General features: G+C 49.2%; 1 protein-coding gene across 2 annotated transcripts in view; it reads right to left on the reverse strand.

Annotated features, from left to right (window-relative positions):
• Positions 1-5,016: 5,016 nt before the first annotated feature.
• The window catches only part of VWF (von Willebrand factor), a 184,595-nt gene continuing 162,008 nt past the window's right edge, over positions 5,017-27,603 (reverse strand). For both annotated transcript variants that reach the window (XM_070620571.1, XM_070620570.1), the window contains 10 exons: positions 26,294-26,443; positions 21,920-22,030; positions 19,431-19,611; positions 18,650-18,690; positions 17,972-18,088; positions 9,254-9,352; positions 8,451-8,579; positions 7,893-7,932; positions 5,854-5,951; positions 5,017-5,344 (listed from right to left, as the gene is read on the reverse strand). In XM_070620571.1, the coding sequence (XP_070476672.1) occupies positions 5,156-5,344; positions 5,854-5,951; positions 7,893-7,932; positions 8,451-8,579; positions 9,254-9,352; positions 17,972-18,088; positions 18,650-18,690; positions 19,431-19,611; positions 21,920-22,030; positions 26,294-26,443 (1,155 nt within the window). In that variant the 3' untranslated portion in view covers positions 5,017-5,155. The remainder of the gene's footprint in view (positions 5,345-5,853; positions 5,952-7,892; positions 7,933-8,450; positions 8,580-9,253; positions 9,353-17,971; positions 18,089-18,649; positions 18,691-19,430; positions 19,612-21,919; positions 22,031-26,293; positions 26,444-27,603) is intronic.

The following is a 27,603-nucleotide window of genomic DNA, read 5'->3' on the forward strand; positions in this document are numbered from 1 at the left end:
GGGTGGGACAAGCTTCTCTCAGCCAACAGAAGGGTCCACAGGATGGGTGGATTTCCAGAAAATCAGGTCCTCACTACAGAAAATGAAAGACAAGCTCCACTTTAGGCCCCAACGCTTCTGGCTGTCTAGCCTTGCCCCACAATGGAAAATGGCAGAGAAGGTACACATAGAAACTGGACCAGAACCTGAGGCTGGTGTTAGGAACTCACGCCACCCCTCACTCAGCCTCTTCAATCAGCCAGCACACTGGCCCAGGTTCCTACATAGAGGCAACTCAGAGAGCAGAAGAGGCTCCTGGGAAGGACCACATGGGGTCCTTCGCTCCCAGAATGATGGGTGCCTGGCAAGACACAGAGAGAGAAGCAAATGGGTCCTGGATGCCCGGCAGCTGGGGCAGGGTGACAGCAGACAGCTGGGCGAGGGTTCTCATGTCAAGTCTCAAGAATAAAGTCCAGGCAATTGGAGGGGCCAAGAGTCTCATAGTCCTCTGGGAGAGCCCCCACCATGTCTATGATTCTCCCTCCACTTGCCACTTGCCATTGGGCTTAGAGCCAACCTTACTCAATGAAAGCTTCTGTCCTGGACCAGGGTCCACATGGTCCCTGGGCATATCTCTCCACACCTGCTCACAAGGTCTCAGGACTGTGACTGACACCTACCTTCCAGTCCCTTCAGCTCATTGCTCATGCCAATGGAGGGGGCACCTTCCCATTTCATGCCTCTCTCAAGAACCACCAGAAACAAAACACCCAACAAAATCCCTGTTCTGGGCAAGGTCTCTCCCGCCCAAACACACCTGTGTGCTCAGTATAATTTGGGAGGTGCAGCAGAATAACGTCCTCCTCCCCAAACTCCGCCACAATTGCTTTTCCTCAAGGAAGAGCCCCTGGGAAAGACGTGTCTGTGTTTCCCTGCGCCTGAGGTGCAACTGCTGCCATTCGCCCTTCTGGAGGGCAGGTGTGGGCAGGAGCCAGAGGTGACTTCCTAAAACTGAGCACAGTGCAGGGATGCCAAAGTCAAAGTTGCTGGGGGTGAATCTGAACCTCTGTCCTCAGCAAACTGTTTCTGAACTAAACTCCAGTTTGCTTGCCCTCAGACATGCTAAGCCAAACATCCAAGGACTTGTAACAAGGAGAGGCAAAATCGCAGGGGTAGGAAGCGATAAGCCATCACCAACAAGCCGCCCGGCCCCAATGCTCTGCCTCCTGTCCTACCTTCTCTCCCCTTGATAAAAAACAAATGTGCCCACAAGTGCTCACGTGTCCTTCAGCTTCCCTGCTCTGGGGGAAAAGGGATCAGCTCTCAGCATCATCCCATCCAGGTTCACTGGGGGTCACCAATCCCAAAGCACAGGAGTGAGGATGCCATCTCCTTCATCCCCAGGCCTTCTCCCTCCCACAACTTGCCAGATGCCCAGGACCTGGGACCCCAGCAGAGGAGACTCACCGCGCGGCCCCGGGGTGGCCATGGTACGAGCACATAGGACACGAAACACGACTGCCCCGCGGCTGCGCTCGCCGGACAGGCTTATTCCGCTTATTCCATCGCGGCTCAGCTCCGTCCGGACGCGCCCGCCCCTTGCCTGCTGCCGCCTCCTCTTCTCCTGTCCCTCCCCAGGCCACCTGGCCCCACGCCAACAGAAGCCGAGTCGGGGCTCCCCCGCTGCACCCTGGGCGCACAGGTGCTGGCAGTGCACAGGGAGTAAGGAGCGCCTTCCCACGGTCGGGGTGAGTCCAGGACACGCTCGAGTTAACGAAGCTGAGGGGCGAGTGAGTAAGTGCTGCCCGCTCTCCTCGACCCGGGGAGGTGCCACATAACCTGGTTCCCTGGTTCGGGTGTGAACATTCAGCCGGATTATCTCGTGAACAGTCTGGCTGATTAGTTTCCAATGCCGCGCGCAAAGCCTGCCTCCTGCGCCCTGTCCAGGGATTGCCCGGGCGGGGGAGGCTCCCTCCCACGGCTGCCTTCGCTCGACCTCGAGCCAGCTGTCCCACCCTTCTCTAGACTAAAAGGAGCAGGAGCGGAGGAATCCTACACAGGGACGGCTAGGGCAGGAGGAGGGGCAGCAAGGGGCAGGAGGAAGGGCAGGTTTTCAGGAGCTTCCCCGGGGAGACCCCAGGACTGGGTCGGGGAGCAAGACTGTGGAGGTTCCATCCCAGAGAACAGAGGCGAGCCTTGGATGGAAGAGAAGACCTCTGAAGGGCCGTTCTGGGGGACAGAATCTACAATTCTAAGACGCCCTGAAGCTAAACAAGTTCATTAATACCAAGGACCGAAAAAATGAAAGGTATTCTGTGCAGGTTAAGCAGGCTATCTATTCTTCAGTGTGAAGAATATCTCCAGCACCCATAAGGTAGGCTGGCCGTGACTGCTCCCCACTTTGTAGATGAGGAGCCTGAGGCAGGAAAAGGGAGTAGGCAACAGAATGAGTCAGGAGAAGGGCAGAAGGAAACCCGAAAGCAGTCTGTCCCAACCCAGGGCTTTATTCTGGCCACGAGGAGTAATCATGGCTTAGGTCTACACAGCGCTCCCCCTTCCTCAGGCACCCTTCTCAGAGCGGGGCCCTGAGTGATTATTTATCTAACAACAATTCCACGAGGTAATTACTGCCAGTACGCCCATTTTACAGATGAGGAGACTGCAGCGTGAAAGGTCAAGCAACTTCCTCTAAGAGGAATGCCAGGATCTCAAAGCAGCGCCTGCTCTGAGTCTGTGCGGGAACAATCTTCCTTTGGACTCCCTTCTCTCCCAAACAGTCCTCCTCTCGCCACTCACTCCCAGGGACCCTCCTCCAAGTCTTTTCAGTGACAAGAGGGGCGGAAAACTTTCCACCATGGTGCCTTTATCCATTCCTTTTCTTCTCTCCCTCCAGCACTTTCTTAGTCCCTCAGTCCCTGTTGACTCCCTCCTTGAGACTCCCCCTAAAGCTCTCTCTTTGGGGGACCCTATCTCCACTGCTCTCAGGGTAGGCACGAAAGGGTCCTCAAGACCAGAGGCAGACCCTACCCTTGGAACACCTGCAGAGGAGGGAAAGCGGCTGAGACAAGCCCACCGCCCGTTTCTCCTTCTGCACCCTTTTACCCTGCTCCCTGCCATTTTTTAAATCAAAACAGGCAGTTTTTCTGATTCAAGTTTTTCTTGATAGTGAATTGTCATGTGAGTAAAGATGAGCAGAAATGCAGGCTGTGGAGGCCCAGGCAGTTGGAAATCGACACCTCATGCTGAAGAGGTCGGCTCCCTGCCTGCATCTCTCCGTGGCCGATGGCTCCCATAACACCTCGTCCCCAGACCCAGGGTTAGGCAATCTGTCAGGAGAGAGACAGGCAGTTCCCTGCCCCTGGATCTGCTTTCCCATAGGGACCTTAGAGGCCACTGAAAGTCGGACGCCGGGTGACGGATGGAGAGTTAACAGCCTTTGAATTATTGGGCAGTTATCTAAAACTCCTATCCACTCTTCCTTCCCACTACCCTACTAAACTCCCCACCGAACCTACTCAACACCATCCGTGCCGTTTGCCTGTAACATATCTTCCCTGGAGGTTAGTCCCAAGCAGTAAAAGAAGTGCTGGAGATCCAGAAAAGCAGCAGTCACGGGTTCCCATGACAGCAAGGACTGGATCTGCAGGCCAGAGGGAAGCGGTGGCTCTGGGAGAGCAGCCTGCGAGTTCTTCAGGTGCCTCTGTCAAGGCATCTAGGGTCTGAACCTGGCCCTGCCATCCAGCAGCTGTGTGACCTTTGAAAGTCACTCGAGTTCTCTGAGCTGCTTTCATCCTCTATAAAGGGGCAGGGGAGTGGCAGTGGGTCGGGTGATACCTAAATCCTTTCCAGCTCCATCATCCAGTGCTTTCAGTGAGTTGAGTCTCTCCTGTGTGAAAAGGATCTGGAATGAAAATCATTTCTCCGTCGAACTCCTGCTGCGCATCCAGGACATCCCCTTAATCCTCACAGTGTTCTCTCCCCCACTAGAGTCTCCGCCATCTTGCCAGCATGTGCACGTGAACTTTTTTCAGAAAGTTTAAGGAAGGACAATCTCTCCTTGAGAGTGACAGCACCTGTTAGTGATTTGGGGACCAGAGGAAGTTTGGTGTTATCTCCACACTCCCCCTTCCACTAAAGGATGTCTGGAGGGGGCAGGGACTTGTCATCCAGCATCCAGCCCAAAAGCAGCTCATTTCTTCCACCCCTTTGAACAAAGGGAATCCTTAATGCTCTGCCACTGATGGTAGCGACACTTATGCCCCTCTTTGAGCTTTGACTCCCCATTTTTATTCTTGTCACTTCTTATATTAGTATAGAGCAATTTACAGCTGCCCCCGACGCTCAGGCTTACTTTTACTTCCCAACCCCATGAGTGAGACTAACATTCCTATTTTCCAGATGAGGAAATGAAGTCTGAGCACCACTAAGGGGCTTATTTGAGGCCACACAGGTGAGCAAGGGCCACGTGTGGAACCAGGCCTGCCCCCTAGTCTGGGACTCACCCTCCCATGGCTGAGCCTGTGTGGATGGGACCATGTTCCTGCCCCTGTCAGCACCCCGTTTGCAGGCCCCTTGGTCCTCAGCACCTCTCCCTCCCACGGGGGACACTGAGGGTACACCGGAACTTGATCAGCCAAGGGCTCAGAGAACCCCTGCACACCTGGTCGAACTCCTTCTCCAGAACATCAGCCACACTGACGAGAGCCGTGTCTGTCCTGGCAGGAGCCTGGCTCCAGGGCTGCCCCTCTGCTCTGCTCAGAAGCCCAATGCTTCTGAGATTAGAGAACCCAGTGTTCCTGACCAAATCCCCTTTACTTCAGGCCACTGAGCTGAGTTTCTGAGGAGAAACACTGTCCCCTCCCCACCCTGGGGAGGCAAAGACATCACTTTTTCCCAGAGGTGTCAGCACCTCCTGCAGACACTGGGGCTGGAGTGTTTGCACATGGGGCCTGTGCTCTCTCTCTCAGAACAGTCTCAGAACCCAAGCCCAGCCTACAATTGTTGTCTAAGCCTGGAGGACGCAGTGAACCATCAGTCTTTTGCAAGATGAGAGATTGACCTTTATTATGGGCCCAGGGGGGCACAAGAGCAGAGCATGCAGAGGACCAGGCAGCACCCTGGCCATCAGGCCGCAGGCGGGTGACAGCAGGCGTCCACAGCAGCAGTGGCAGTGGCCTCATGTGCTGCACTTCCTGGGGTTGCACGTGCACTGCATGGCGTTGAGGACCTCATGGTAAATGACGGAGCCATTGGTGCAGCGCAGGGGCACATGCATGGGCTGCTTCCGCGTCGGCGAGCAGCAGGAGCACTGCTCCTCCACATCCTCCGTGTCGATGGAGTACACGGCTTTGCTGGCACATTTACCCTGCAACGGAGCAGAGAGAGGAGAGGCATGGCGATGGTGGAGAATCCTGGGGTGCAGAGAACTCAGGCAGCCTGCTTCCGCCACCTGCCCTCCTCCAAGCAAGGGAGCCCTCGCCTCACCCAGAGAAACCCAGGACAGCTGGGCAATCTGTAAGGGGAGACCTCAGGGAGCGCCTCCATCCGATGGCACCGTCACACCCACACCCCCTCACTGCAGCTCCATGCCTGTTTGATTCTCCTTCAGGAAATGTAGCCCCCATCTTCCAGAAATCACTCTCCATTCTCTTACGGGACTTGTTAAGTCTTTCCTCAGTGTTTTTTCTTCTGGGGTCAAAATTTCCCAGTTACTTCAATAACACAATTGCTTTAAAAAAAATTGCTTCCAGTTCCTTTCACTTCTCCTCTCTGTGACTTTTCCAGATCCTTCTAAAATATAACTAAAGAGATATCTCTAAACAAGGAGACTCAGCCCTCCCCACCCGGGCCTCAGTGAAGTCGGGGGCCCCTCACCTGGCAGTAATGAATGTCCACTTCCTCTTCGGACTGGCAGTCTCCCACTTTGACATACTGCAGCGTGGCAGTGATGTCCCTGCATTCGGGCGCCTCACCTACAGGACAGGGGAGAGGAGAGACCTGGGGCCTGGCTGGGTTCTGTAGAACATTCTCCACCCAGTTCCCTCACTGGGCTGGAAATAGGTCAATTTACTAACCAAATCACCAGACCCAGCAGCAGGGAGGGAATTCAGTTGTTCTGGTTCACCTCAGCTGCTCCCTGCCCCTCATATTCAGAGATATAGTTGTTGCTGGGTTTAACTCACTTAATGGGACAGCTTTAATTGCAAGAGGAGCCTAGAGTCACTGTGCTTTGAGGATGGAGATGGATGAGACTTGCTTTTATATAATTGTAGACTCTCAAAACCGTAATGACTGGAGCCATCCTTCATGCTTATAACATATCCAGAAGCTAATGGGCGATGAAGTAGCCAATAAATATGATAGCTATCCATCCCTGCCTTTGGGTCAAGGAAAGGCAAAGGTCCTGGCCATGTGAGGGCCCTCACTGCCTCTGTGGGGCCCCTTGTGGAGTTTCCCTTCAGGTATAGCTGTCTCCAGGTAACCGGCATGGGTTTCTTCACATACAGGGCTAGTGGCATTCAGATCTGAACCTCTACTTGGCCACCAGAGAACTCAGATTTAATGCCAGCTCACCATTCCTTATCCAAACCCTGGGAGCTTTCCATTCTTGGATGCCTCCAAGTCTAAATCACCCCTAACTACACATTAGCCTGCTTCCCAGCTTCCAAATAATTCCAGTTTAAAGTGAGAGCCTCCCAACTCCATAAGAGGATGAATAAGGAAAACACATTTAGGCCAACATACTCTCTTCTTTCGCTGTAGATTTAAATCTCTGAGCCTGGCTTACTTTCCCTATGAGGAGTCGCAGCCTCCTGAATGAGCTGACCAACAAAGGGCCCTTGTTGCTAGTTTTGCAGGTAACAGTCTCCTAACCAAACTCCATGTGCAGCGCGCCTAGAGAGAATTCATCTTCTCTGACGGTTTCCTGACTCCACGTTCTTAACCCATTCATACAGGAATCACAGAAAGAGATGCTTTCAGAGTGCCTTTCCTCAGGCTGCAGCTTGGTCACAGCAAGTACAGGGAGTGTCAGAGTAAGCCATCAAGAAAAGAAGGAATGATGGAACACTGGAGGTAATTCATGTGTTCACTCATCCTTTCTCTACCCAAAAATGAACATGAGCCCATGAACCCAAAACCAAAAGAAAAACTAAACTAAAAACAAATATTAGTCCAGGAAAGTAACTCTATATTCTGAGAATACAGCGTTAACACTGGGATTCTGAAAGTTACTTGTGCTCACAAACACAAGAATGTGTGCTAAGAATGCCGTCTAATGTGCAGACGTCTTGAGCCCGTCTCCAAAGCTCCTGCTATGAGCTATTAAGACCAAACAGTGTAGCATCACTACAAGGTCAAGAGGAGCTGAGAGTGAAGAGAGGAGGTTAATGCACTGAGACCCGCCTTATGAATCCTCGAGAGGACTCTGTGTTCCCTGCAGCCCCCACAGCTCACAGTGGGGGGCTAACGTTGGCCAACTGGTGGCTCCCCGTCTCTTCAACATAACTGTATGACACTCAGGGAATAGATGTGTATTGAGTGTCTGCTCTGTCACGATCAGGGACCAAGGGTGCCTGTCTTCAAGGAGCTCTGGTTAGAGAGAGAAGAGATTCTCTCATGATAGGACTATGGACAACCCAAGACTCTATGAGGGCAAAGGCAGATAAGAGGCTAGAGACAATAAGGAGTTTGGAGGAAAGAGAAGAGAGACTGTATGACAGGCATTGAAAGGGGACTGGAGCAAGCAGCAGCCTAACGCCACTCAGGGAGGGGCGGCACTTCCCTGCAGAACTGAACATAATGACTGGCCAGTGATCAAGAAGTATCTTTCTAGAATAAAGCTTACTCCACAGACCAGTCCCTGGACCTGGTCTCATGGGTTTCAAGGGACAAGCTATGGGTAATGTACTTACATGTGTGACAGCAGGTTCCTGGGACGCTCATGATTTTCCCCTAAAAAAACAGCAAAGTCCCACATTAGGCACAAATAGTGGTCAGATTACAAGTCCCTCTTCAGGCTGATTCTTGGCTCTGGACTTAAGCCCTGAGCCTAAGTTCCCAGACGTAACCTGTGTTTTCCCATCACAAATGTGAGCAGAATGACCACTCTACCTGACCAGGGTGACACAACTTTGATTACCCTGAATTCTCCTCCAACTGAGTCATCAGGGTCAGCATTCCCACGGGAGACTGGAATTCAGTTTGATCTCTCACCTTCCCATTCAAGGGTCACAGATTCAGTCTCCCCCAAAGGAAAGGTATTTTTTAAAGCATCATATAGTGCAGAGAGTCTGTCTCTCCATTGGGCTTTGATTTTGTAATTTCGTGGATTCTTAAACCAGGTCAGGGACCTCCCTTGGACACTAGGAAATCATGTCAGAGCTGGCCTGCATGCTGTTCAGGACTCTGTTCTTACAGTCAAAGATGGAGACAGTCAAGTGGAAAGCAGGACCTGAGCTCCAACTACTCACTCCCTCGGCCAGGCATTTGTGTTCATCGAAGGGCGGGCAGCTCATGATCCTCTTCTCCCAGATGTACTCTCCTCTCTCACTGACCTTGCAGAAGTGACTATCACAGCCATCCTGGAGCATCTCATCACGCTGAAAAGAAATAGGGGAAGTAGGTAGAGACAGTGTTTGGGTTACAAAGCCGCTTCAAACTGTGACCTTGACTCCTGGGAGTCGTTGAAACAATTTGGAGGACTATGGGACAAGAATGAGACAGTATGAAGTCTCCATACCCAGAACCCAGAATAGAGGTGGAGTCCCAGTTTTACGACTTATTTACTGTGAATAGGGCTGCATAAATGTAAAGAGTCCCCAAACTCTCCTGAAAGCTTAAAAGCTTAAAGAATTAAGATAGAAAGAGAGTAAACTGGTTAATCAATAACTGAACTAGAGGTGAACTAGGGTATCACTGCCCAGCCCTACCAGCTAATTCTGGCTTTCATAGGTCAGACTTTGTTTCGCCCTGATTGCCTGTCCAGTCTCATAGACAATCGAGGCTGGGGAAAACCTTAAAGATCAACCAACTCCAAATCATGGGGCCATACACCACCAACTACACTCTTGTCAAGAAAAGTGACAAAGTAACTAAATCAAAGAGAAAATTCTGTACCTTCTATAGATTATCCATCTTCTTTATAAAATCAGAAATAGATGGGAAAAGAAGCCAATATTGACCCAACCTTAGTCCCTCTCTCTTGATGAACAGATCCCAAAATAGGAAACCAGATGGTGATATGAGGGAACTCCTAAGTTCAACTTGCTCCCACCTTCAGTGTCATGGTCTGTCCTCCTCTTAGCTGAATGGTGCAAGCTGTAGGCAGACATCTCCCACAGCATTCACCTTGAATCTTCTCTTCCTCGTATCCCTGTATCCAGGAGAAAAAGCAGCCTTAGTTAACCTCCCCAAACATCCCAATTGTAAATAGGCTTTTTTTCCAGCTTCTTATCTCTCCTATTCAGCGGTTTCACCTAGAGTTCAGAAAGTCAACATCCAACTCTTAACCAACCTTTGTCAGTTCTAAATCCCCTAGAGAGCATTCCTTGTCCCTACATATGCATGTCTTACTCAAGTTCTAGCAGCCAGACCTATTAAATTAGACCTCTCTCCTGAGCTCCAGGTTTATAAATTGTTTACTTGACAATTGTGTATCTTATTGTCATCTCAAGACAGATACAGAATGCAACTTGATTTTCGTCCCAAATCTCATCCTTCTCCTGTCTTACCTATCTTGGTAAATGGTTTCATTACTCAGTTGCTCAAACCAGAAATCTGGGAGTCATCCTTGACTTCTCTTTTTCTCATCCTGCCACTCATCACCAAATCTCGCCAAAAATGCATTCAAATTCATCCATTGCTTGTCATGACCAGTGTCATCTGTCATCACCTAGTCCCAGCAATCATCGTCTACCACTGGACTCTGGTAATAGTCTTAATTTGTCTTCCTACCTCCATTCTTGTCCCTGTACTGTAGGTCTCCACACAGCTGCTAGAATGACCTTCTTAAAATATAAATCTAGTCATGTCACTGTCCTGCTTAAAAACCATCAGTGGAGTTCAGCTTCTAGCAATGTCAGAGTAGCTTATATTGGACTGACCCTCTGCAGATAACAATTATAAATTCCTGAAAAAATATTTAAAACAATTGTTTAAAGGTATCAGATGGCAAAAATCAGAGATAAACAATACGTTATTTGATTCTTGAAAGAGGAAAGCATAATGGACAAGAATTATGCTTAAATGGCTTTTCCAGTGAGAGCAATCTGTACAGCACTGGACAGCTGGAACTTGACCAGGAAATTATAGTTGTATTTGCCTGAGGAGTCAGAGGACAGAGCTTGAAACTGCTGAAATAGCTGGAAACTAAAGGGAGAAACCTCAGAAAAGAGGAAGTCAGGAAGGGAAAGCCCCCAAATCTGCATATAAATTCCCTTCAAATCCTTGGTTGGTCCCTGTATTATATATGCTCAGAAGAGCCTACGAGGAACCCAAGGACAAAATAGTTGGACAGCTGAAAGAGCTGGGCAGAAATTTCAGCTGCCACACACCACGGGGGAGCCAGAGTTTGGAGTGTGAATCCCACCAAGCAGAAGAGGCTAGATAAACACCTCAGGTTTCCATTGAAATTTCAGAAGGATCAAGCCTTTGGAGTAAAGACTATGTCTTAGGACTAAAATATTCACCCCTGGACTAAGAGAAATATTGAAATAGACCCTCCCTAAGGTAGTTTAAAATCTAGCCTTCTTTAGTTCAAGATGAACCAGCACTAATCTAATCACCTGCTAGAAGCAAACTTAATGTTCATCAGAGGAAACAGCAGAACTGAGACTCTTCAACACATCTTCCACCAGTGTCTAATACACAGTAAAAATCTTCATTCAAAGGAATGGAAAATTTTGATCTTCAGTCAAGAGAAAAATCACTCAATAGAAATAGACACACAAATAACCCTGATATTGCAATTAGCAGGCAGGAATTTTTAAATAATTATGATAAATATGTTACAGAGTTTAGAGGAAAAGATAGATATAATGGGAAAAGAGATGGGGAAGTTCAGGAGCAACTTGGAAACTTAAAAAAAAAAATCAAGGGGCTGGCCCCGTGGCCGAGTGGTTAAGTTCGCGCGCTCCGCTGCAGGCGGCCCAGTGTTTCGTTGGTTCGAATCCTGGGCGCGGACATGGCACTGCTCATCAGACCACGCTGAGGCAGCGTCCCACATGCCACAACTAGAAGAACCCACAACGAAGAATACACAACTATGTACCGGGGGCTTTGGGGAGAAAAAGGAAAAAATAAAATCTTTAAAAAAAAAAAAAAAAAAAAAAAAAAAATCAAATGGAAATTCTGGAACTAGAAACATGGTACCCTAAATCAAAAACTCAATGGATTAGATTAACTACAGAGAAAAAAGGATTGGTGATTTTAAGACTGATCGATAGAAACTGTCCAAACTGAAGCACAGGGAGGAAAAAAGATTGGAAAAAATATTCAGAGCCCCAGTGACCAAAAGAACAGTATCAAGTGGTCTGATATACATGTAATTAGAGTTGCAGAAAGAAAGACAGGAGAGAGAAAATGGGGCAGAAAAAAAATTAAAGAAATAGCTGAAATTTTTCCCAATTTGATCAGAAAATCAACTCTCAGGCCCAGGAAGTTCCACGAATTCAAAGTAGGAAAAGTGTAAAGAAAACTAAAACTTATGAAAACCAAAGATAAACTGTTAAAAGCATCAAATTGGAGGGAGTGTGAGGGGTGGATACAAACAACAATAAAAATGGCAGCTAACTTGTCATCAGAAACAATGCAAGCCAGAAGACAATGGAATAACATATTTAAGGTGGTAAAAAAAAAAAAAAAAAAAAAAAACCCTTCCACCTAAAATTCTATATTCAGTAAATAAAGGCAAAATAAAGATATTTCCGGCTAAATGAAATCTGAGAAATATAATGCCATTTGACCCACACTAAAAGAAGTGCTAAAAGAAGTTCTTCTTAAGTTGGAGAGAAATGATATAACGTGGAAATTCAGATATACAGGAAGGAAGAGCACTGGAAATTATAAATATGTAGATAAATATGAAATACCATTTTTAGTTCTTTTCTTAAATTCTATGAAAGAAAATTTACTGGTCAAAGAAAAAATAATAGCAATGGCTTGTGAATTTATCTCATGTAGAAGTAAACCGTGTGACAACAAAAGCACAAAGTATAGGAGAAAGAGCACATTATGCGTGCAGTGGGATATTATTCAATCAAGGTAGACTACGATAAGTCCAGCATGCCTATCATAATCTCTAGAATAACTATCATTATCTCTAGATCAAAATATTCTCTATTTTCACTCGTGATTTCTTCTTTGACTCATGGATTATTTAAAAGTACTTTATTTAATTTCCAAATTTGGGGAGGGAAGTGTTTCTAAATACCTTATTGTTACTAATTTCAATCTAATTTAATTGTGGTCGTAGAATACACTCTATATGATTTCAAAGTCTTGACATTTATTGACTTTTTTTATGGCTCAGATTTGGGTCAAGATAGGTGAAAATTCCATGTGTACTTGAGAAGAATGTGTGTCTGCAGCTTTGGAGTGTAGTAGTATATTATTCTCAATTAGGTCAAGTTGGTTGGTATAATTTTTCAAATCTTCTCTGACCTTTCTCTCTACTTATTTTATCAATTACTGAGAGAAAAACATTAAAATTACCAAATAAATATATGGATAAGCCTATCTCTCCCTCTAGTTCTGTCGATTTTTGCTTCATGTACTAGAAACTCTGCTATTGGGTGCATACACATTTAGGATTCTCACGAAGGACCTACACTTTTATCATTATGAAACAACCTTCTGTATTTTTAGTAAGAGTCCTCATCTTAAAGTCTATTCTGTTTCGTATTAATATACCTATCTCGGCTTTCTTATTTTTAGTATTTGCCTGGTATATCTTTTTCCATCCTTTTATTTTCAACCTGTCTGTCTCTTCAAATTGAAAGAGCGTCTCTTGTAAACAGCAAACTAGTTGGCAATTTCCATTTTTAATTGGGATTTTGTTATGCACATTTATATTTAATGTAATTATCAATATGGTTAGGTTTAAACCTATCATTTTGCTGTTCATTTTATTTGTTGTCTTCTCTGCTATTTGTTCTATTGTTAATTCTTTTCTGTATTCTTTTGGTTTAATCAAGTTTGTTTTGGTTTTTTGTTGTTGTTGTTTTTTGCTGAGGAAGTTTTGCCCTGAGCTAACATCCACTGCCAATCTTCCTCTTTTTTGTATGTGAGCCACCGCCATAGTACGGCCACTGACAGACAAGTGGTATAGGTCCGTGCCCAGGAACTGAACGCAGGTCACTGAAACAGCATGCCAGCCAAACTTAACCACTAGGCCACTGGGGCTGACGTTTTAATCAAATTTTTGTTTTTCTAGTATTTTATCTCCTCTATTGGCCTTTTAGCTGTATTTCTTTATGTTACTATTTTAGTGGTTACACGGGTTTATACATTTATTAAACCTCATCAAACTATATATTTAATATCCATGCATTTTATTGCAGGTAAACTATACCTCATTTAAAAAAACAAATTTTACAAAAATTTAAAAAATAAGACCTTCTATGGCTTCCCATGCATTTAAAATAAAATCCAATCTCCTTAGTATGTCCTATAAGGCCCGACATGGCTCTTTCCTAATTTTCTGACCTTATCTTATACCGTTATCCCCTTGCTCTCGACCATCCACCCCCGTGCATCTTCTAGGACCATAAACATGTCAACCTCCTCACCTGAGAGCCTTTGCATGAGCTGTTACCTCTGCCTCGAATGCTCTTCCCCATGCTCTCTACAAACAGCTCTTTCTTGTCCTTTAGTAATCATTTTAAATATCATTCCTCAGAGAGGTCTTCCAAGACACAACACACACACACAACACTCTCTCTCTCTCTCTCTCTCCATAACACTTAACACAACTTGAATTTTTCATTTGTCTGTTTATGTGTTTTGTTCTCCCCGAGAGGCAGATAAATTCCAACTCCATCTATGCTGCTCATCACCCTATCCCCAGCACCTGGCGCGTACCAGCCAGTCCTCCGTTCACAGAGGAGAGGGTGCAGCTAGGAACCCCTTGACAGTGGCTTAAAGTGAGAGTCCTTCATTTACATCCACATTGGAAAAACAGCAGCTTCCAGACAGCAGGATTCCACTGTCTTGCAAAAATGCCCCCAAATCTGGGAGCTGACATAGGGTAATCAACTTTTTATTTTGCAAAGTAACAGTATTTTAAACAAAGTTAATAAAATAAAAAACCAAAAAGCTATCAGCTGTCTCATCATTGCAGTAAAATTACAGCTCTTTTAACTCTCCCCAACACTCCAAAAACAAGAGGAAGACAAGAATCTCAAAAATTTTTTAAAGAATAAATTTAGTTATGTGGGAAACCTACTATGCTGTCATTCTTTTTCTAATTTTGCCACATTTAATAATAACCACTTAGAGACTCCTTCACTGGGGTCTTGAGAGTTCTATGACTCTCCCAGGTCAGCTGGGAGCCCCGGGCAGAAGACTTGGTCCTCTCCACATGGCTCCCTTGTTCACTGCGTCACATGGGCTGAACGCCCCCCACCAGCAGGCAAGGTTCGGAGGCAGTAAGCTTGCTTAGAGACGAATTTGAACAATTTGCTACTCCTAAGTCAACCTTCTGAACTTGTCTTCAGGGTGCACGCAGTAAAGAAAGCAAGTGAGTACAGAGCTCAGACAAAAACTGGGCCCAGGCCACACATGCCCCTGGGAAAGATACCACTGGCAGTGTTTCACCCGTGAGCTTTAACTGTGTTTTCAAAAATGCACAATTCCCGGAAAGTATAGGACCGAGGTAAACGGCAGAGGAAGAAAAGAGTGAATACGAGTGGCCACAGCCAGAAGGAAATCAAATAGGGCTGAAATCAGGCAAGATTTCACGGGAGCTTGGATTTGGGGATTTTTTAGTGAGTGTCAGGAGAAGAGACCAGGAAATACCCTCCCTCCACTCAGCAGGCCCAGGAGAGAAAAATGCACGAAACCTTTACAGGAAAAATGAGGGGGTGGGGGACAAATGGAGGAGGGGGTTGCAAAGGAAGGGACAGGGGCGGTAGAGGCAAAATCCACCCTCCAGAGAGGCAGAGAGCAAGAATAGGAAAAGAGAGAGGGGGTCGTGGGAGGAGAAAGAAGAGGAAGAAGAGGAAGAGGGGAGGAGGGTAATAGGAGAGGGCAATGACTTGGGAGGTGTGGTGCGGAGTTGGGAAGGAGGGACGACGGGAGGGAGCAGGCAGAACCCACTCACAGGAGCAAACAAAGAACACAGACCCTCTGGCATGTCCGCTGCCCTGGAAGGTGACAGTGCAGCTGCACCAGGTGACAGGCTTTGCTGGAGCCCTGCTGGGCTTCCCGGCCACTGCTGACAGCGGTTTGTATTCCATGTCGCCGTACATACACACGGAGAAGGGCAGAGCCGAATGGGCTTTGGCTGGAACAGCCAGTCAAGAGCAACCACTTCCTCCACCTGCCAGCCAAGTTCCCAGCCAGCCAGGGTTCACTTGTTTAGGTCTGAGCAGACAATTTGTCCTGCTCCCCCGACCGGTTATGCCCTGAATATTCTGCCTCGCACAGGTCTCATGGCCCCCTTTCATAAATTGCTTCGGCTGCTCCGGGCCCTTCGGTCTTCTCTCCCCTGCTGCTCTCCTTTTTTCTACCTCTTGCTTCTTTCTGCCAGTCTGTGCCCCATTCCCCTTCCTGGAAGGTCTTCTACTCTACATTCAACCCACTGCTCAAGGTCAGCTGGTGTCATGCCCTCCGTGATGCTTTCTCAATGTTCCATGTCAGGGTGACCGCTCTTCCTCCTGCTTTCCTTGAGAGTTCATGTGTCATCCTGACCACCCACCAGCACAAACCACTTTCTGCTGGTCTCCTCTTAGGTATAAGCATCGTCTCCCCTGGCAGCAAATGAAGGACTCACATCTCCAGTGATGCTAACACTCCAGTCTGATGTAGGCAGCTCAAGCAGACCTACCTAAGCTGAATTCACTGAAGCTCCCACCTGCAGGAGTCCTCACTGAGGCCCTTCACGGCAGAGGAGCATGTCAAGACCAGTTAAGGATGCTGAGCTAGAATGGGGGCAATTGAGGCAGTTTTCAGCAAAAGTTGAGAGATACATAGAAGGAGGGCTAATCTAGAGGTTCTCAAGAAGAAGGAGTGGGTACACTGCCCTGGGGAGATATGAGAATTTTAGAGGAAAGAAGAAAGAGTACACAAACCAAAAGGGGCCATGTATTTTAAAATATTTAGAAACCTACATCTAGATGGATCCTAAAGCTGGATTTCCATGGAACCAGAGCAGGTCACCATGCTGCCTCTGACCACCAGAGGGTGCTGGTAGAGTCTGCAGACCGCCTCCCCCCCCCCCCCCCCCCCCCCCCGAAGCTCTGCTGCAGGACAGGTTGGTGTGGACCTCCCTGCGGTGATCCTGGTTCAACCGACCTCCAGGGTAAAAGGGATGCCACAGACTCCAGACAGCATTATTTCATCCCCTATGCGTGCCCAGATGCACTCAAGGGGAGTTGTTACACGCACACACACATGCACCTAAAACCCTAAAACATCAACTGGTATTTAACCAAAAAAAAACAAAAACACGTACTTAGTGGGCTTCTTTCTAATTGAGGCAGGAATGTTCTCTTTGGACCATTCTGTCAGCAAGAGCTGTCCCCTATAGACCCACTCACTCCACACACATTTTATTAAGCCCCTACTTAGTGTGACAGTGTGCCCAGTGCCAGGAAGAACACAAGTGCAGAACACTCCCTTATCTTCAAAGGCACAGAAAGCCCCTGAGCGAGTGTTCCTCGTCCCTGTCCCCACCCCCTCCTTTTGACCCCTCACCCTCGGCCCCCCAAGGACTCTGCCCCAGGCTCCAGCCCAGCCTCCCTGCCACCTCCCAGAGAGGAGGGGAGGAGCCTCCGACGGGGCCATCTGAAAGAGCTCCTGCTACACTCCATGCATCTTGCCCACAAGAGCCTCGTCCAACCAACTCCGTTCCCTAACACAGCAGGAGCCAGGCACAGGCGGCCGCCTGAGGTGTCCCCTCAGCCTTAGGTCCAGCTCTGCGAGTGGGCTAAGAGCCACACTTAAAACAGCGACATGCCAGGTTTTCTCTACCAAACTAGAAAGACTGATTCCGCTTCTCGGAATCCAGCCCCAGAAGGTATTCAGAACAAACATAATCACCGTGACCTGGCAAAAACAGAGTGAAATATTTTAAACCACCTAAATGTCCAATAATAAAAGCACACGTTGAGGCACATCCATTCCAAGGCATATTGGGTAGAACCTTGCCCATAGTAAGTGTCTCATAAATATCTGTTGACTAATAATTTTTTTCCTGAGGAAGATTAGCCCTGGGCTAACATCTGCCTCCAATCCTCTTCTTTTTGCTGAGGAAGATCGGCCCTGAGCTAACATCCGTGCCCATCTTCCTCTATTTTACACGTGGGACGCCTACCACAGCATGGCTTGATGATCGGTGTGTATGTCCACGCCTGGGATCTGAATCTGTGAACCCCGGGCCACCAAAGCAGAGCACACAAACTTAACCACTACACCACCAGGCCAGCCCCTTGACTAATTAATTTTTAATGTTTTCAAAGAATAGTAGTGATGTTTCTTAAAATGTTGTATAAAAAAGAATATGGAACTGTGAATATGGTATCATAAGCCTTGCAAATAATGTTTATTTTAAAAACACCATAAAAAGGGTTTAAAATTTACAAAACTAAATTATAATTATTTCTGATAGACACAATTTGGGTGGGTGACTTTTAGTCTGTTCATTACCATTGTCAAATATTGTCAATAACCAGAAAATCATGAAAGCTTTATTTAAAGACCCCAGCGAGGTCCTATTGCTTGGGTCCCACAAGTACCAGTCCATCCCCTGGGTGCCCGACAGACCCTCTCTTACCACGGGGCACGCCTCACAGGTGATCTTCCTGCACTCCAGCTTGAAACCAGAGATGGCCCCCACCTGGACGGTGCAGCGGCAAGTGGTGCATGGGTCAATCATGAGGCTCCTGCCAGGCTGGAACCAGAGGCACGAGTGTCAGCCCCCCAGCACCCCGACCCCTGACCTTCCCACTTGCCTCAGCCCCAGAAGCTGTCTGCCTTACGAGTGGGGGCCCGGCCACCCATGGCAGCCGTGAGCCACCACCGTGCCACTCCTCCTGTCTGCAGTGGCTGCTGCCTGCCCGCCCTGCCACCTCCAGTGTGGCAATGGGAAGAGTGAGGGCCTTCATTCACGCCAGAGAGGGGGCTGGAGCAGGAGGAGAAGGGGCAGATTGAAATGTGCACCATGACTGCAGAGCGTTTCTCTGTACATAGAAGAAATGCTCACATGCCTGGGGTGGGAGCCGGGAGATGAGTGACAGATAGCAGGGCCCCGCGCTAGAGAGTCAGGAAGACTGTGGGGGCCTGGGCTCCGGGATGCCTGGGAAGCCCAGGCGGCAGGGGAAAGTGCGGCTGCGGTAGGTCTCCCTGGCTCCTCTCATTTCCACTTTGGAACGAGCTGCCCACCCTTCCCACAGCATCCCCATTCCTGCTGCCCCTCCTCCCCCCCGCCCTGGAGAAGAAGGCAGCAGCTCACCCCAATGATGGTGCCGTTGAGCATGCAGGCCTGCACGGGCTCTGGGGGAGAGAGAAGGCGGGGTCGTCAGCGTGCAGAACACATGCCAGCAAAACCCGGCACGCAGCCCCTCCCTCCAAGGCCGTCTCCTCCCCACTGGGCCCCTCTCCTACATCTGCCTGTGCTTCTCCCCACCCACCCCAGCGCGCGGGTCCCACTGCCAGAGCCCACGGCGGCCTCGCGTCCCGCAGGCCTGCTGAGGAAGGGCAGGCTGCCTTTTCCTTCCACAGGATCCCTGTGCGCCTTTAGGGCTTGGCCCTTGTTGAAGTGATTTACACTTAAGGGGTGAGTGGGAGGATGTTTGGGCTCATGAAGGAATGAAATTCTCCTCTAAAAACGTTGAGGCCCAAGATAGAATCATGCAAAGAATCCAGAGCAGGCGGTGGTGCGTGTTTGCTCTTGTCTATTTGTTTGCTGGGGGGGTTGGGGTGGGAATCTGGAATTCCTCCCCCAGCAGAGGGGACACAGCGCTGATCAAGAAGGTGTCTCTAGAATCAGAGAGGCCTGTGGTCAGCCTCAGTTCCACCCTCACTAACTCACGTGAGCAATGGAGGTGCGAACAGAGCCTGCCTCACAGGGCTGTCGTGAGGCCACACGAGACAATGGTATAAAACCATCACCAAGCACCGAGCTGACCTTCAGGAAGTCGCTGCATTTCTCGCATCGTATCTGCTTCCTCACAGAAGCATGAGTAATAGATGGGAAAGAGGCCTGAAGATGGGGCCGGGACGGCATGCCTTACCGCAGTGACAGCTCGGGCAACACTCTGAGGTCCTGCAGCTCAGCTGGAAGCCCGTGGGGCAGGTGGTGACGTCGAGCTCGGGGCAGGAGACGTTCCTCTGCTGCACGAAGACCTCCTCCTTCACTCGGACGCACTCGTTGATGAGGCAGGGGTTCTCAGGGGAGGCCCAGTGAGAGCCCACCTGTGGTTAGAAAACCGGCGTTGGGCAGCGCTGGGACCTGAGGTCCCAAGGGGGATGCGCTGCTCTCTCAGGGAGCCAATGTGGGCCCTGGAGATGAGCCTGGGCTCAATGTCTAAGTCCCTCCCACAGGTAAGGCCCACAGAGGGAGTGAATGGTGCTCATCCCAGGTCCTTCAGTGAGTCTGGGCCAGTCGCCCTGACCAAGACCCTAGCTCAGAGTTATGTGTGCTCCTACAGACGTGGTCCTCAGCCACCCGAGGAAGCACCTGAGGGAAGCCTGGGGGCCTCCCTTCCATCCTCAGCATCAGCTGTGAGCTGAGCTCAGAGACTCTCAGGTCCTCTGACCAGGAAGCAGCAGCATGGGCTGGCATGGGGAGAGGAGGAAGGAAAACTCAACCACTGCCCAGCCTGGGGCCACTTCCCACTCATGTGGGGAGACAGCAGGAGACAGGGGATGCTGGTGTCTGACGCCGACAGCCCCACAATCTGCCCCTCCAGGGCTGCAGGTGGGTGGCCTGACCTCAAGGGTTGGCTCCACAGGCAAAGAGCACTGAGAGTGTCCAGAACATGGTTCAGAAAAGTCACTATGGAGGTTGTGCCTGGAGAACGTGTCCCAGTGAGCGCTGCCTGTGTGGGCCAGCTTCCCGATGCATAACTAGGTGCATGCTGCCCGCCCACTTCAGGACCTGCCCTACTGCTCTCAGCTCCTGCTCACATTCTTCTCTTTCTAGATGAGGAGCAGAAAATGCCAGACACCTGCAGCCACTCTCTGCACCCCCACTTCTGACTCACCCTGACCAAACCTTCTGACTGCAGGCCTGACCCCAACCTCCAGACCTCTCCCCGTTCTGATTATTTACCTGCTGAGCCTCGGCCACCCTACGGGCCCCTGATGTGGTCCCAGCAGCAGGGCCAGAGCCATTGCTGGGGCCCAAGTCTTGTAGGTAAGATGCAGACTTGGACTGGGGGAGAGAAACTCAGGCCCTCTTATGTTTTGTAAACGCTGAGGTGAGTCAGGGCTGTATGAGCCCTGGATGGAGATGAGAGATGGGGGGGGGGGGGTGGGCGGGGTGGGGCAGGGTGGCTGGAGTACTGAGCATCAAAGGGACCAGGTATCAGCTCCTCCCAGGATGGAGCCGCCCCTCTGATCTGAGCTGGACCCTGGTCCAGGGGAGCAGGGGCAAAAGCTGCCTTATTTCAGGATGGATGAGGAGCAGAAAAACTAAAAGGGTGGGAAGGATGTAGGACACAAGAATCCACAGGTAACCTGGAATAGAAGGGGAGGTGGGACCCCTGTGGAAAAACTCAGCGAGTCACTCTGTTATCACTGAGGAGGAGAAAGGCTATGAGCCTGGGTAGGAGATGGACAGGTTCAGGGCAAGACAGCCAACACTTTGCCTTCCCTTCTAAACACAGTGCACTGTGTTCTTACTGGAAGGATCCGGAAGGGGAGGCCCATGGGGCACCTCAGACTCTTCCAGCACCAGCCTCCCCAGGCTTCCAGGGCTCAGCGCTACCCACTCCTCCTTATGGATCAGAGTAAAAGAACTGTTACTATCCTGGCATCTGGACTGAAATTCCCAAGGAGGGAATCCTTGTGTTTCAGAAAAAATCTTGATAAGCATCCAAAGCGAGAGCCTGAGGGCCACCAAGGAGACAGTTAAACTGCTGTGCTTTAGGAGAGGGAACGTGGCTGGCATGGGGGTCCAGGCGGGCGAAGACAAGAGTGGGGAAATGCGAGGCTAGCAACTCGGCGAGATGCTACAGCCCGAGCTGCAGAAATACCTCGGGGACTCTGGGGACAGAAACACAGCTTGCTTCTCTGAGTTATAAGTTTCTCCAATGGAAACCAGTGACAAGCTGAGAGGAGCCTGCCTGGGTTAATGTGCACAGAACAGTACTCGCAGCCCATGGGCTCTGGAGGGGTGGTGGGCCCACAGCACAGGCAGCATGGTGAGGCCAGCTCTACACCAACCCGAGAGGCAGCAGGACCTCAGATTCACAGGTAAACAGGAGAACATAAATCCCCCAGGAGTGCACAGAACTTCTAGGCAGGGAACTGGGCTTCTCCCCAAATTCACAAAACGGGAAGTCTGAGGCAGTCTTAACTAGTTCCTCAGCGGCAAGGTACTCCCAGCTGACACCTGGATAACACCAGCAGCCGGATTAAAGTCCCTGCGGGGAAAGCACAGGGCAGGGAATGAGCTTCTACTGCACAGATGAGAGGAGGCCAATGCTGGACCGCAGAATGGACTCCCAGGCTGGTAATCACTGCCCTCCTTCCTACCCCACCTGGGGTCCAGACTTACATTCTGCCAGTAAGACTGAGAGTCCCCCCGCGGTGAGCCAGTCACCACCTCACAGGCAGACGGCAGGCACCTTCCACAGCACTCGCCTTCGTGGAGCACATAAGTGAAGCCCTGCACAAACACAAAGAACAGAGAGTGAGGAAAGAGAGGCCAGCGGCAAAGGCACGGGTGTTCTGATCTACCCGACGTGTATACTGAGCCCTGGGGTCTTGCAGAGATGCATCTTCATCTTGGTCATCCACCAGCCTCAAGATCATGCTGAGAAGTGGCCAGGAAGCATCAACCATCGAGTGACTAAGCTAGTCTTACACCTGCTGAAGAGGCACAACCCTGCCCTCTGAAAGCTCCCACTGTGAGACCAACATCCAGTCCATAGGAGCATTAAAGACAGCCCAGAGGTCCCCCAGCAGCAGCCAAGCCAGCTGGCCTGATCCTCAGCACGGCCAAATCAAGGGCATCTCATCGACTGGGGAGAACATTCAGGATGCCTGGGCTCTAGTCTCTGCTCTAACAGACTTAACTACCTATACAAGATGAGCACCTTGATCCCAAGGCCTCTCACCAATGTGCAGAGTTGGGCCTCTCCAGGTAGTTACTTGACACCTACCTAGGAGTTTATGGGGCACAGTGAGATGAGAGAGCACCACAGACCAACCTCCCCAAGAAAGCCTGCCAGGAAGACCAGCATCCTGCAAGTCTGCCAGCCCATCTTGCCGCCTGCAGGTCCTCCAATCTGGCCAAAGCATTAGGAACTTGGATTGCACCCCTCCACTGAAAACTCTGAAGCAACATATATGAATAGGCAAACATGGTTGTCCCGGGAGCCCAGGGGAGAAATTCCAGGACTGTGCTTCATCTTGGAGCTCTGTCCCTCAGAGAGAAGGAGTAACTGTAGCTGTTCAGGATGAGCGTGGATGCCAACCCTGCTCTGTGCCCCAAGCACGGCCACGAGCCCGGCCAAGTCCGAGGTGCACACGACACTCGCTGTCAGCCTAGCTGGTGCCTCTCTCTGGGGGAAGACAAACGCTCCGGAGACTTGGCTCAGCTTCACACCATCCCCATGAGACCTGCTTACAACCCGACTCGCGTCACAGAGGTGCCCAGTGAGCTGTCCCCAGTCTTTCATCAGCTGAGATTCTAATCCTTTATTGTGCATCTGTGACGTACTAGGTGGTTTGGAGGAGCCAACAAGTTAAGATGATACACTCTAGACATCCTCCACTCTAAGGCAGAATATACAAGGTGCCATAAAAGAAACAAAGTCTCAAGGGAGCACAGAAGAGAGTCACCAACACCTTTCGGGATCTAGGGTCACTCTCGTGTGCCTCTCTGAGAGTGCTCAGGGATCTGGATTTGCGCATCGTTCATGTTTTCTGCTGTCCCCCACCATGGACAAACACACTGTCGAAGTTATGATTGCCTTGTTCCCAAAACCCCACCAACGTCTTGTGCTCAGGAACTCCTAGCCATGCCACCAAATCCCCCAGCTGCCATCTCTCTAAGAGTCCCTCCACACGTCCAGCATCCCCATCTTCTTGCTGCACAGCCAGGTTCATTCTATATTTTCATCTCTCTTTCTTTTCCCACACTCCTCCAAATCCTCTAGTTTATATCTGTTCAAAATATACATCTCAGACCATTCTCCTAACTCTCTTCTCCATCCTGTTTTCACCGGTTTTCCAATTAGGAGTGGAACTAAGTGGGTCTAATATCCACCCAATCTGAAAACAGATGCCACCAAAAAATAAATTCCTAGTTTATTTAGCAGCACAACCCTTTAAGCACCATTGCCATGGCTGAAATGGCGGTGGAAGGCACAGAGCGCTGGGTCCCTTGGGTCTCTCCTGGATCAAACTGGTCCTTGCAATGCTGGTGTTACCAGTTGTGCTAGCCTAACAGAATGGGCCGTGGGCCAGGAGTCAGGACATTCCCATGTCCCCTGGCTTCAAGTGAGCCATAGAGCGATGGTCAACTTCCTTCCTGCGCTCATCCTCTGCTCTCTACCTGACAGGTGTGAGGAACAGCCCTGCCTCATCTTCCTTCTGGAGGAGTAGCATGAGGATGAAGAAAATGTAAAGCACTACATGCAGTCCCTCAGAACACAGTTCCTAAAGGCACGATTTGATGTGATTCTGGGGTCTAAGGGTTGGCGATCACGTGATCATAAGCCTTCAAAGATAAACTCCTCTAAGGTTTATACAAAGGAGCAAGAATTCCTCTTGCTGTCAACGTGGAAGCAAGGCCATGGGCATGTGGGCACGCCTATAGCATTCTCTGGGAAACCGGCAATGCTCTTGCTGCTTTACATTATCTTTCTGACATGAAGAACAGAGAACTATGGAGGTGGCGGGGGAAAGCGCACCTCTGCAGACTGGCTTCAGAAGGCAGGAATCAGAGGGTGATGATGACAATGTTGTTCCTTGTTTTTTTTTTTTTTTGGTCACAACCTAGACAACAAATGAATTCCGATAAGTGAGCCCAAATGTCCCTGGAGTCTGACCAGAGCTGACACTACTCTCTTTGAAGAATGAACTTTGAGGCCACCTCAATTCACCGAAGCTCCTACCTCAACTTAACACACAGCACAGACCAGAGCCCAGCCTCCCCCATCCCCTCAGCTTTAACTAAATCACGAGGCGTCCTCCTCCTCCCTAGAAAGTGTGAACCTTCAGTCTCTAAGAGAAGCCACTCAAGTTCTTAAAGCAATCATACAGTCAAGAGTCTGGACATGGTGCCTCCCCCACTCATTCACCTGACCTCTCTACCCGTCTTCTTTTTGAAACTGCCTCCAGCACCACAGCCTCTAGACAGCTGGGTTTATACCACATGACCTGCACCTTCTCCAACAGCTGACTGGGCCAGAGTGGGGACTGGACAGAGGACCCAATCCATAGGCTGGGCTGAGCTCATCAATTTTCTTCTTGAGAAGTTAATCTATGGCACACAGAGATTGAATAAGTCAAATGGACAGGGATGACCCCTGGATCTGAAAAGCCATGTTGAGTTGAAGCCAGATTCAATAAAGCCATGTGCAAATGAAATTTGTGAGAAAGCAAATCTTCCTTCCCAAGGAAGCTGGCCTGCCGTGAGGAGCTGGAGCAGACGGGCAAAGAGAAGCAGAGACAGGGGGCTCATGCGACAAGTGGAGAGAAATGTATGACACAGTGCCTACCCACATATCCTGCACTTCAGTTCTGAGAGATTTCCCCCGTCTCTTCCATAAATCCCCTGTTTATTTTAGCTAACTTGAGTGCATTCTGTTCTTCACGATCAAAACTCCCTACTGAAACACAAAATACACTGGGTGTGACTTCCAAACAATAAAATGACCTCTGCAGTGCACTCTCTTTACTTGATAGCAAGTTATTTCCATGCCTCCCATGGCCTGTGGGAGGAGATGGAGACCAACAGGTTTCCAAAACTTAGTGTTCCCAAAGGGCACACCTGGATACCACAGCATCATCCTCTCCCACAGGTGCCCATCAGCTCCAATCCTCCTCCACGCCAGCGAAGCAGGTAGAGAGTAGATGAAGTGAACGCACTCTCCCATTTCTGGATTCACATTCAGGACCTCCCTGCCATCATCAGACCACACACTTCCAAAACAGCATCAGGAGCGTTATCTTCACTGCTGTTAACATTTACAAAAGCAACCACGAGATGCATGGACTTGCCTGCCCTGACCACTCTTTTGTTATCATTATCTCCTGATAATATTGCAGTAATGATAACACTAGCATTAAGCCAGCAAGCAGAATTTGACCCACAATTCTCCCTGAACGCCATTGCTCCCCTTTTCTAGGGTCTGATCAGTCTTAAATGTGCAAGAATAGAGTGCCCCAGAACACAAAAGAGCTTTAGGGGCAGACCACCACAAGAAGAATTAAAAACTGAATTGGGATAACAGTGATCATGTTTTCTGTACCTCAAATTATAAACATGGTCTGAAAAATCATCAATCATCAACCTATGTGGAAACACTGAAGTACATTGAAACTGGGACAATCTCAGAAAATTTGGAACATGTATCTGTTCTAGGAATAGACTAAGGTCATGTCTAAAGTGGGAGGAGATACGAAAGAAATCAAGTCTTCTTTTCTAGGCATTTGATCCACATCTCTGCTCAAACCAACTCCACAGCCTTCTGGACTCAAGCCCATACAACAGACATGACCATTAGCTAAGGACCAAATCACAGAAAGGTGACAGAGCAATCCTTTTTTTTTACCCAGCCCCATTCCTCTCCCTTCCCCCTACCTTTAGCCTTGAACCAGAGTTTACCAGAGGGGCTGTGTTGCCCCTTCCTGGAATCCCCTCCCCTACTTCCTTACCCTGATTGCCCCATGTAGTGCCCAGCCCCTCTGCCCTCCTTACCGACCGGCAGCTGTCTTCACAGGGCTTCTGAGAGCACTGGGCCACACGTAGGCCCATCACAGCGTCCTCCATGTCAGTGCAGGTGCACACGTCGCAGCCCTCCTCCCAGAACTGGCCCACAGGGTAGATGGTGCCTCGGTGGACACACACCTGTAGACACAAGGTTTCTGTGAGTGAATTCATTCAGTTCCTTTAAACAGGAGGTTAGTGAGCATCTGCTATATGTCGGAAGCTGCTCTAGGTGCTAAGGATACCGCAATAAACAAAACCAACATGGTCTCTGCCCACACAGAGGGATGCTGATGAAGTAGATTTTTCCCTCTTCCCTTCCCTGCCCACCGACCCCAGAAAGCCCATCCCCGGTCTACCCTGAGAGTGGCCCCTTTTGAGTCCTTTGTGGCCCACAGGCTCAGACATAACATACTGGCTGCCTGGATCTGGTTCCATCGCTGCCTTAACTGCATTTAATTCCTTCTATGTCACACAGAAAGCTGTACCCTAGTTCTTAGACCTAGTAATGTCCTTGGACTTGGAACCCATTATGTATAGCCCTCTGTCCTATTAGGAGTGGGGTGAAGATGAGGGGAGATTGGGCAGGGGCTCTGAATAACTGCCAATAACTGCTCCCTTGAGAGCCACAGGGAACATATCCAGTGAAGACTCTGAGGCACAGAGTACAGACACGTTTGAGAGACAAGGGATCCCATTTGGAAGCAGTATAGGCTGTGGAAGGGCGGTGGGAATGAGATAACAAAGCATGGCTGGGATCAGAATCTGCAGAGCCCAGAATGCATGCCATATACTGTGATCAGACTTTAGTTTTTAGTAGTGAGGGACTCAGGAAGCTGTTTGATCTGGAGCCTTAAAGCCAGTTTTAAAATTATCCCAAGTCTGCCCTCCCCAGCTACAAACAGGTCTCTACCCTCATTCACATAATAGCACTACAAATACTCTTAAACCATCATCTTATACCTTCCCAGTCCTCCAGCTTCTGTATAACAAACTCATTGAATGAGACCCCTTGTTCTTCTATTAAGAGGCTTGCTAGAAAACGTTACCACCCAGAATCTCACTTCTAGGAAGCTATCACAAAAGATACAGTGGCAAAAATACAAAATGACAGATGTATAAGGCAATTCGTTACAGCATTATTAATAATAGCAAAAACTTGAAGCAACTCAAATGTCCATCAATAGAGGACATGCTGAATGAACTAAGGTGCATCTATGCAATGGAATAGTACACAGCTGTGAAAAGGAATAAGGCAGATCTCTACATACCAATATAGAATGATATCTAACAGACACTGT

This window comes from Equus przewalskii, chromosome 5 (assembly GCF_037783145.1).
Source record: "Equus przewalskii isolate Varuska chromosome 5, EquPr2, whole genome shotgun sequence".
Classification (NCBI taxonomy): Eukaryota; Metazoa; Chordata; class Mammalia; order Perissodactyla; family Equidae; genus Equus; species Equus przewalskii.